At 48.5% G+C, this 11503-nt stretch overlaps 1 protein-coding gene across 1 annotated transcript; it reads right to left on the minus strand.

The window, feature by feature from the left end:
• Nucleotides 1-6841: 6841 nt before the first annotated feature.
• GAS1 (growth arrest specific 1) lies at nucleotides 6842-11218 on the minus strand. The gene has a single exon (XM_040245046.1). It carries the CDS (start codon nucleotides 9218-9220, stop codon nucleotides 8174-8176), a length of 1047 nt encoding a protein of 348 aa, XP_040100980.1. The 5' UTR covers nucleotides 9221-11218; the 3' UTR covers nucleotides 6842-8173.
• Between the last annotated feature and the right edge of the window lie 285 nt (nucleotides 11219-11503).

Genomic DNA, 11503 nt, shown 5'->3' on the forward strand with positions numbered 1-11503 from the left:
TTGCAGCCATGAAATTAAAAGACGCTTACTCCTTAGAAGAAAAGTTATGACCAACCTAGATAGCATATTCAAAAGCAGAGACATTATTTTGCCGACTAAAGTCCATCTAGTCAAGGCTATGGTTTTTCTTGTGGTCATGTATGGATGTGAGAGTTGGACTGTGAAAAAGACTGAGCACCAAAGAATTGATGCTTTTGAACTGTGGTGTTGGAGAAGACTCTTGAGAGTCCCTTGGACTGCAAGGAGATCCAACCCATCCATTCTGAAGGAGATCAGCCCTGGGATTTCTTTGGAAGGAATGATGCTAAAGCTGAAACTCCAGTACTTTGGCCACCTCATGCGAAGAGTTGACTCATTGGAAAAGACTCTGATGCTGGGAGGGATTGGGGGCAGGAGAAGAAGGGGACGACAGAGGATGAGATGGCTAGATGGCATCACGGACTCGATGGACGTGAGTTTGAGTCAACTCCGGGAGTTGGTGATGGACAGGGAGGCCTGGCGTGCTGCGATTCTTAGGGTCACAAAGAGTCGGACACAACTGAGTGACTGAACTGAACTTACAGCATCGGATTTTAACCACCAGACATATCCACAACTGAGCATCATTTCTGCTTTGGCCCAGCTGCTTCATTGTTTCTGGAGCTGTTAGAAGTTGCCCTCCACTCCTCCTTAGTAGTGTATCAGAATCTTCCCACCTGGGTGGGGGCGAAGTTCATTTTCCAGTGTCATTTCTTTTTGTCTTATCATACTAAGGAACAAGAGGAACTAAAGATACTCTTGATGAGGGTGAGAGAGAGTGAAAAAGCTGGCTTAAAACTCAACATTCAAAAAACTAAGACCATGGCATCTGATCCCATCACTTCACGGCAAATAGAAGGGAAAATTGGAAATAGTGACAGATTTTATTTTCTTGGGCTCCAAAATCACTGCAGATGGTGAGTGCAACCATGAAATCAAATGACTCTTCCTCCTTGGAAGAAAAGCTATGACACACCTAGACAGCATATTAAAAAGCAGAGATGTTACTTCGCCGACAAAGGTTCATCTAGTCAAAGCTGTGGTTTTTCCAGTGGTCATGCATGGGTATGAGATTTGGACCATAAAGAAGGTTGAGTGCCGAAGAATTGATGCTTTCAAACAGTGGTGTTGGAGAAGACTCTTGAGAGTCCCTTGGACTGCAAGGAGATCAGACTAATCAATCCTAAAGAAAATCAACCCTGAATATTCATTTCAAGGACTGATACTAAAGCTGAAGCTCCAGTACTTTGGCCACCTGAGGCGAAGAGTCGACTTGTTGGAAAAGACTCTGATCCTGGGAAAAATTGAAGGCAAAAGGAGAAGCGGGGGCAGAGTATGAGATGGTTAGATAGCATTACTGACTCAATGGACATAAATCTGAGCAAACTCCGGGAGACAGTGAAGGACAGGGAAGCTTGCTGCAGGCCATAGGGTCACAAAGAATTGGACACGTCTTAGTGATTGCATAAGAACAACAATAATTATGTAAGAAAGAAAGTAATAGTTACCTGCAACGCCACATTTTGAGAATCAATGTGGTACAAAAAGTATGACTTCAGTCTCTTGACACAAGCAGACCTAGAGTGTATATACTGAACACACACATGCACTAGTCTCAGGCATTTTCATATTTAGGTGTCCATGTCCAGAAGCTTTATCATTCCATGCTTCTGCTTCTCTTACGATGCCTCTGCCCTTCTATTTTCCCTTCTGGGATTCCTTTCCTGGGCACTTGTTCCTCTGCCCGCTGCCCTCTTCTCTCTACACTTTCTTTGGGTTCATCACTCTTAGAGTCTTAACCATGACCACTCTATAAGTCTGACTCCTGCCTCAAGCTTCAGCCCTGAAGCTGGTTTTCTTCAGTGCACTGCCAAATGGATATTCCTTATATCCCCAAACAAAACTAGCCCCTGAATATTTCTTTCCTGAGGACTGCTAGCCTGAAACCTAGTAATCCAGCGGTTGGCCTTCTCCTTCCCTGAATGCTCCATGTTTGACCCAACACAGTGATCTGACTTTTTTTTTTTTTTTAAGTGGACCTAGCAGTAACTAGGTAACTAGTAACTGAGCAACTAGTCCCTGTCTCTGGTCTTCATGCTTTAAAACCACCATGTACTCTGTTTAAGAAGGTGAACTTTTGGAGCCTTCAGCTGGGAGTTTGCAGAGGTTTCCTGTCATGGACACTGGGCAAGATAAAGTCAATGCCTAGAATGACTTTCAAGGCTTCTATGACCTAATATTAGCCCTCCTTTCAAGCCCCATCCTTGTTACTTCCCACTTTACATGTTGTTGGTGACACAATCACACATATAAACATATGCAACCATGCACACATGCATGCGTGCACACATACACACACACACATGTGCACATGCTATGTTGTCCAGTCCCTTCATGCCTTAGGACGTGTGGTTCCCTCTGATGGAAATGTCTTCCCCACCATTCTTGTTAATGTCCACTCCTGTCTTCAGACTTAGCTCCAAGCTTGTCTTTTTCTCCAAGCTTTCCTTAAACCCAGGCTAAGTCATCTGATCATCCTCCTCTATGCTCGCCATGTGATGTTGAAAGGACATGGGTGTCTGTATCCCCATCCTACCTGCCAGCTTGTCCAGGGATGAAAGTACATCATACATACAATGGTAGCTCCTCAACAGATATCTGTAAAATTGAAGCAGATTCTTTTTGTTCACCCTCCACTACCCTCACTTGTTCAGGATTACAGGCATTGGTCTCGGTCATCCTAAGAGCTTACATCAATGTTCGCTGTAGAAGGATGCTCCAAACAGGCATAACTACTTGACAGGTAAGAGGAAACTAGGGTTAAAATTGAAGGTTAGATGACTGGCACTTTCATAAAAAAGGTGTCCGTCAAAAAGGCCTCTGATCTCACTGAAATGTTCCTTATTATGATATGTGGTAGTTGTGAGAAAATGACTCCTTTCTAGCACCTGAGACCCCACAAATATATTACATTTAAATATAGAAATAAACAGAAAAATTCATACTGATAACCAGAGAATATAAAGGTGTCCATAAAGTCTGGAAATAGATAATAGGACTTATTTTTTTGGTTATAGATTGAAGATGTCCTTGATGACAAGTGTTTACACCTGTTTGCAGACTTACCCTGCTTGCTTAAGGGGAACTCGGTAAAGCTACTACAGTATATATCAGCACCATCGAGAGAAACTGTCTTTGATCCACATTCTAAAACTGGACTTGCAGCACTACCAAATCACCCAAATATAATTTTGACAAATGTCATGTCAAAAAAATGTAAATATATGATTTTCTTAAGGAACCCAAGCTCCTGAAATAAGGTAAGGAAACTTTCAATATGTTAGCAGCCTTTCTTGGTTCTATCGCATGCATATTACACAGGGTTTGGAGGTAGCCCTCCAAAATATTAGCTGAAAGCTTTCTCGCAAAGCAAATCTTTCCCACATCCTTCCCTGCAGTTCCTCTTTAAGAGGTGTCAGCATGGCTGAAAGAATGAAGTGGCTGCACATTGTTTGCCAGTGCTATTATGTGCTTAACATTTCCATAACAAAAGTGCCACTCGACTTCTCCCCGATTAATGCAGCTGGAGGGCTCTTGTCGTCCTTTAATAAAACATTGTTGAAATCATTTATTTAGAGCCCCTGGTTACTAGTGGGAGAATGACCATCTTTGTGCCAAAATATAGTGTATACAGTCCACTATTTTGTAGTAGATCATTCTGTTATTTAAGAAATTGATTAAATGGATGCCTTAGAAGGTATTTATGCTAATAGCACATTACTTATGTCATTCAAATAGTCAAGGGTGAAGCTTTTCAACTGTCCAGCAGAAGCAATCTCTCCAATAGAATACAGTAACTTCTGACTTTACTTAACTCACAAGGCTGCTAGACCCACTGGAAGCCCAAGCCTCCTGGAACTGTTCCTGGGCCATGGGCATTGTAACAAGATGCTTCCCAACAACCTTGCTTTGGGGAGCTAGGAGACACTGGGTCAGCTGACCCTGTTTCCAAAGGTCCTTGGTGTGAGATGTCAGAAACCAAATCATGTGTGCTTTTCTTTTTTACGGGATCAAAAAAGGTCACATGAGGAAGTTGGAGAACTTCCACTGTTAAAACATGTGAGCTAATCATTCAAAGGTAAAGTTGAAAGTGGGAAGATTTTCAGTGCTGAGTCTGCAATCTTGGAAAGTTCTCAGGGCACGTTCCTCTCTTTTCATTTTATACAACACAGCACTGCTTGGAGGAATCGGGGTGCAAATGCTGGAGTGGTGAGGAAGGAACCTCCCACTCTACAAGGTTTCTCATGACTCTTCAATCCAGAGAGACCGCTGGTTCTGAGTTGTCTTCACCCTTGTGGACTCCCCTGGGAGAGCTGCAGTGCACCCCAGACGTGTCAGAGCATGGTGGTCCCTGAAGTGTGTGGTTTCCTTCCTTAGGGACATTTGTCAGGACCCTGCCCACGCTAAGGGATGTCCTGCTACTTAGTGCAAGAATTTAGTTCCCTCTGGCCATTTCCCACTTGACACACGTGTATTGCCGGCGTACATTGCTAGATATTGTTGAAAATAAACAGAGACCTTATGTTATGTCCATTGTGGTCATACACAAAAGCGTTGCCGTGTGCTTGGGTGAGCAGTGAAGCCTGAACCTCCTTCCATTTACTGTATGGTCACTGTCAGCTCAATGAACTGCCCCCTTGTTCTCCACCATTGTCCCACACTCCCTTAAACATTTGTCACTGAAGTGCCTCCAAAGACAAATAAACTGTCACGGAGAATGCAAACCTGCTAACAGGGAAATGGGAGCGGCCGGGAGGACACAGATTTTCCATGAACTCCAAAAAGGAGTTGCTCTCACCCCGGAAGACTTCTGTTAGAAGTCGGGTGCTTTTTAACACTACCCTGGAAAAGCCAAGGCTCCCTTGCCTTCGGTAATGGTACTTCCAGGCATTCTCCATGAGACATTTGGCCTCCTCAAATGTCCAAAATTCCAAAGGCTCCCCTGAGAGCATGAGATATTACAGATGTCAACATCTGTAAAAATCTTTTCTGCCCAGGAGCAGATGGCAACCTATAATCCGGGAACCTAACATCTCAGCAACCTGTTCTGGAATTCACTAGGTCTGCAGAGGGCTGAGGGGGGCTCCTAGGCTCCAGTGTAGAATTGTTTAAATTAAAATGGACCACCGATCAATGTTCACTTTCTCCAAAGAAGAAAGCAAAAAGCCTCAAGTCCTCGCGCTCCCCAAGAGCGAGTTGTGTTGATTTACTCCAGGCAGATGCTTTTGACAGGACCCTGTAAAATCAAGTCGTGAGTTTATTGTAGCAGTTAATTATCAGGCCTTTTCTAGTGCTAATGCCTTTTACTTCGTACTGGGGAAAACTGGGCCTTTTACTGGGACAAAGACTTAACTTTTAGTCAAGAATGTGTTAAAATAACAGGAGGAGATGATTTAAATATATTTAAGGACAAATGCAAAAGCATTTGCTAACTCTTGGTTTTGTAAAGAAAGCTGATTTCATTTACAAGTCTCTTGGAATACTCTTTGTTCACTTACCAAAGAAACAACGCTTTCAGCTTTATTTTAACAATATGTTTACTCAACCATTCAGGTGACCCGGTTCTAGCCACACACCACTCTCCTGGGCTGACTGACATCACAACTATCTCGGGCTTTCTAATGCCATGCATATATGAATCTTGGTTTTAGATGAATTAAGAAATACCTCGAAGCTCAGCGAGTTAGAGGCAAAAGAAACTTCCAATGTAGGGGTGGGAGTGAGTGGGAGGAAGTTGGAAGGGGGCATAGCTTTGTTAATTACTTCAGGCAGCAGAGAAATCTGGTTATGTTTTCTCAGCACATGTTAATATCATATAAAGAGACACGAGATCTTGCTAATCTGTCGACCCCTCAGACAAAGTTTATTTGTGGTGACTTTTAAACTCCTGACTTGCCTTCCAATCACCGAGTTTAAAATGAAAAGCTTTAAATAAACACCAGGAATAGAAGATAAATAAACTTTTTTTCCCCCTTGCAAGTGCCTAGCTTGGCGAGGTTCAGACTCAAATCCCCAGAGGACAGAGCGCTCTCTTTTGTGTTAATGTTTAAAAGATTTTCCAATGCCGGAGTTTATTCCTACTGCAAACATTTCTATTTACAAGGTCAAGTGTATCAGCACTCGACACAGCTTAAGAGTGTAATTATTTATCTAAGGGCGTTTGAGTGTAGATCAGTAGCTCTGGCAGGAACCCAGCCTTCAGCCCACTGCTAAACAACTCCTCACAACAATATTACAAGTTCTGGTAATTGTTCCTCTCCCCAGTATGTTTACTTTTGCCCGCCTGAATGTTTTGTAACAAAATTTTGTACTTTTTCACCCAAAGTGTGAAAATGACTTTGAAGTTGAATCTCCCAGGTTTCCTAAGACCTATTGGTAACAGATGTTATTGGCGTGTTTGATTGTAGGAGGACAAGGACTTCTAGTAGCCAGAGAGGAGACGCTGGGGGTGGGGGGGTGGGGTCCCAGTGTAAAGGAGGGAGGGTAAAGAGATGTGTGGGTTAGCCCCAAACTATGCCAAGCCTCTCCACAAATGTAAATACCAATGGAGACCAGTCAAATTACATCTTTTTAGCTGCCTCATTTACAGATGTTTAATTGTTCATTAAATTTGAAGGCAGAAATAATAGCCCTCATTTCTAGTCTTGTACTATATTTTAATTTCAGTTGATGGTTGATAGATTCCCAGTGGCCCCTCCACACCCTGCTTCTCACCCATTATTGGGTTAACCACAATGTGACTCTGGAAAGTAACTACACCATGTTCATTATTTAAAACTCTTTACTGATGTACACATTTTAATAAAATCAAATAACAACAACAAAAAAATACACAAAGCCAGTTACTTAAAACATAGGATTTTTTAAAAGTCTATAAAAATACAATGTTTAAGGCAGTTTGGAAATGCATTTATACATTTCTACAATGTTCATAAATTCTCTTGAAAATAAGAATGTTAACTTCAAATCTATAAAATACACTGTACATTTTTAAACTGTTCTAGATAGAGCACACTTCACAATTTATGGTGGTTCTGGATCCCTGGTGACAAATGGATTCTTTACATTTCAGGCAAGAAAGGTGTATCATGGATGTGGATTTAAATTTTTTAATTTCTTTTTTAAAAATAAATTATTTCTGAAGCATACAATTTATAAAAATTCTATATACAAAATACAGCAACTGGTAACAAATCCCAGTTTCAATACATTTTATATACTAAGTACCAGGGGTGAGCGCCCTGATAAAAGCAGAGGCAATATATGTTCTCTGCATATCTGTACATACAATTTCTTGGTGTAAAGAACAAAAATGACGACAAAACAAACATCATAAAGAGGCTTTCATAAATGGCAGTGCAGAGCTCTTTTAAATAAAAACTTGCATTGTTCAACACCACTAGCAACTCCCTAGATAGCATTTTTGGATCCTTAATCCTAAGCAATGTGCTAAGAGATCTGAGTGGTGGCAATGAAATTAAAGTCAAGGGCTCAAAACTATCCAAACTCAGGAAAATTAACCCTTCTCATGCCCGCCACCCTCACCTCCGGCCCCCCCACCCCTTACAAAAACAATTCTGGGCGCGGAAACCAACAGTAAACGAGAATCGGTTACGATTGCAATGTCCTCACTGGCCACAATAAAAGTCGATACCGGAACCTCCCCCCCCCTCCCCGCCCCGCCAGGAGAAATACAAATAAACAGTCCCTATGCAAATATAAATCCTTCTTCAAAACTCCCGCTCCAAACCCAGTCCCTAGAAACTCTTAAGGCCCCACTGGTCATCATCCTTTCTTCGGAGTCCAGGACTACGGTTCTGTCCCCTTGCCAGGCCCGTTTCATCCCAGGGGTCTGGAGATAGGCCGGCTTCTGCGGGGAGTTTCTGGAGCCTGGAATGGGGGCAGGGAAGGATGTCCAAAAAGTCTTGCTCCGGAGAGGAGGCGAGGATCGTGCAACAAGTCGAGGGCCGGAGATCCGCTAGGCAGAAGCCACCTAGAAAACGTTTTGGAAAAAAATCCCCGACCACCCCTCTGTCCCCAGACACAGGTGCCCCGTCGCCGACCCTCCCGTGGCCGACGGCGGGGGGCGCAAGGGCTAAAAGAGCAGCGGGAGCAGCAAGATGGAGGCGAACAGAGTCCAGGCGCTTCGGGGTGCCGAGCGGCAGCCGCCGCCGCCGCTGCTCCTGCGCCCGGGCCCGTAGGGCAAGTCCCCGCGGCCGCCTGCCGCAGCAGCGCCGCCGCCCGGGCGCGGCGGGTGCGGGACCCCGTCATCGTCGTCCAGCGGCTGCTCGCCGCCCGTGCCCCCGGTGCGCTGCTCGTCGTCGTACTCCTCGTCGTAGTAGTCGTCCAGGCCCCCGTCCGAGCCGCTGCTGCCCGGGCCATTGCCCAGTTCGGCGCCGAAGCACAGGCGGGCCATGTTTTCCTTGACCGACTCGCAGATGGGCCGTTCCAGGCCGTCGCACACGCAGTCGTTGAGCAGTGCCGCCTTGGGCATGGCCAGCATGTCCTCGATGACCGTGCGGCACTCGTCGGTGCAGCGCAGCCCGTTGAAGAGCTTGCCGCAGTAGGTCAGGTAGCGGCTAAGCGCCAGGTTGCAGCGGCTGTCGCGGTCACAGCGCCTCCGGGCCTCGGTGCAGCCCAAAACCCCGCCCGCGCCCGCGCCGGGGCCGCCTGCGCCGCCGCCGCTCGTCCGGGGCAGGCACGGCTCAATGGCGCGCTTGGTAGACTTGCAGTTCTCGTCCTGCGCACAGTCACAGTCCTCCAAGGCGGGCCCGCGACGCGTGTGGTTGAGCTGAATGAGGGCCGAGATGCAGTGGCTCGGGCAGCGCCAGCGCGAAGAGAAGGAGGCGGCCGAGGCCGGGAAGGCGGCAGCTGCGGCGGCGGCCCCCGGCACGTCGCTCCCGCCGCGCTGCGCCAGCACCGGCGCGCACGCCTCGGCGTACTGGTTGTAGGCGTAGCTGCACTCCGGCTCCCCCTGGCACTGCAGCAGCGCCTGCCAGCAGATGAGGCGGCGGCCGTGCGCCAGCCCCGAGCCCCGCGGCGCCGAGCCCAGCAGCTGCAGCAGCGCCATCAGGCACAGCCAGGCGCCCGGCACGGTTCCCCTGCGGGCTCCGCCGCCGCCGCCCAGCAGCCCTGTGACCATCGCGGGCAGCGGCGGCCGCCGGGCGAGGAGCGGAAAGGAGACGAGGCGCGGGGAGCGGCGGACGCAGAGCCGGCGGAAAAGTTTGCCCCAGTTCTGCCAACTTCTTGCATGAGTGTTTTCATAAATCCATGCGCGCCGCCGGCTGTTGCCCCGCTGCTTGCAGAAGGTCGGCTCTCGCTTGGGCTGCGGGGGCTTCCTAGAAGTGCACGGCCGTGGAGAGCCCCTCCGGTCGGCCCCCGGCAGTGGCGGGAGGCGTTCACTGCCGCCCTCGGAGGTTGCTGGCCGCGGGGCCGCGGCGGGGCTGCGGGACTGCGCGGCGCCGCGGGTGCATTTTGCTCTGCGCCTGCAGATCCGTTGTGCGGCCGCGGCGGCTCCTTCCTCCCGGACTCAGTGCCGCGCCGCCGCCGCGGGTTCTCGCATCGCGCCGCTTCCTGGCTCGCGTCCGGGCGCTGCCCGCCTTCCCGCGGCCCGGCCGCCCGCGTCCCCTCCCCCTCCGCCCGCGGCGACCCCGGCTTCGGCTCCGGGGAGCTCTTTCCGGGCGGCACGGTGAAAACGGGAAACTCGGCGCGGCGGGAGAGCAGCGGCTCCCGGGCTTCCCTCGGCGGCGGCTTCTCGGGTGACAAGGAGCCCGGGGAGCGGATCCGCTGAGCCCGGCTGCGGACTCGCTCGCTGTGAGGCTTTAAATACAAAAATGGGCCGGGAGCCCCCGCGTGGTGCCGCGGTGCCCCCTCATTATGCATGCATGGAAAAGCAAACAAACAAAAACATTAGCAACGCTCCTCCGGCTCGCCGAGCCCCGGCCCCGCGCGCTCCGAGCCTGCCCGCTTTCTCCTTTCTCCACTCTCTTTCGCCCTTTGCTCGGCCCCCTTTCCCGGCTTTTCGAGATGCTATTGGTCCCGCCTGTTGTTGTTGAAACTTTTTTTTTTTTTTTTTTTACGAGCCGCTGGAGTGGGGTTGCGGAGTGGGGGAGGGCGGGGAGGGTGGTGGGCAGCTCACATTCAGGCATTCAGGGCTTGAAAGGAACGGCTTAAGGAGCCTGACAGAGGCCCGGGAGCTCCTCCTACTCTTAAGGAGGCTCGGATGTGGAGCCCTTGCCCGCGCACGGTAACTAGCGGGCCGGGCTCAGGGGCAGCTGTTTGCATCCGGCTTGGTCACGGTCCTTTTTGTTTGGTTCTTCTCTTTTTCCTTTCTTCTTCTTCTGTTTTATTTATTTATTTGGTACTTTTATTAATTCTGCCTGGCCCTCATCCGTGCTTTCGACTGAATTCAAAATTCAGTTTGTTTTCCGAGTTCCCCATCTTTGCCGGATCATCACGGGGTGGGGGGGGGAGAACCCAGAGAATTTAATGTGGAACTCTGAAACTTAAAAAAAAAAAAAATCCAGACACACACAAGAAAGAGGCAAAAGCTTTAGCTAGGGGGATATCGATAGTCACCACCCTTTTCAGCCCCCACCCAGCACCCTGGTTCCCATTTACCGATCTGGCAGGTATGGCCCTGGAGCCAGGCATTGTAGTCATTTTCAAGACAGAAATCCAATAAGTCAAATTAATTTTTTTTTAAGAAGGAAAGTTTCTAAAAGACGGTGATGAAAAAAAAAATACATTAAAAATATTTAGGGATGTTGCGCAGTACCTTCTGGCCGCAGTCAGAACATAAGAGGAAGGGGATAACTTGGCATCCTCCAAGGTTTCTATGCAAGCGTCTGTTTCAGTCTCCCTCGGTTTAAGGGAAACCGCCGCCTACAGCAGCCTCTGCGATCCAGGCGCGGGAGTTTGCGAACCACCTTAACTGCGGCGCAACGCAGCCTTCGACCACCAGAGGCACCGGGCGTCTGCAGCCTGTCAAAAACTGGCGCTTTTTTCCTCCCCTTTCCGTGGAGAGACTATCAACTCCATCTGTCACAAAACTTCAGGCTAAATCTCCTCTGGTGAAGCCGAGGCAGCCGAGGCTCCAGTACGCACAGCGTTCGGCTGTCCGCCTCTCCCCAGGGGCCCGGTGAGTTGAAAATGGCAAAAGTTAGAATAGAGACACAGCGTCTGCAGACTTATCAGGCTGCAGAAAGCCTCCTGTTCCTGCGGAGCCTGCTGCATTCCTCAGAGGCTCAGGGTCTGCATTAGGAAGCTGCATTTCAGCAATTCCCCAAAACAAAACGAAACGAAATAAACCTTTAAAAGCCAGGGTGAAGTAAGACAGACCTCGTTGCTCTGACTTGAATAATGGAGAACGCAGAAACAATAGCAATCTATATTTAAATATATTAAGTCTGCAACTGGATGGCCC

This window comes from Oryx dammah, unplaced genomic scaffold, assembly GCF_014754425.2.
Source record: "Oryx dammah isolate SB20612 unplaced genomic scaffold, SCBI_Odam_1.1 HiC_scaffold_1, whole genome shotgun sequence".
Classification (NCBI taxonomy): Eukaryota; Metazoa; Chordata; class Mammalia; order Artiodactyla; family Bovidae; genus Oryx; species Oryx dammah.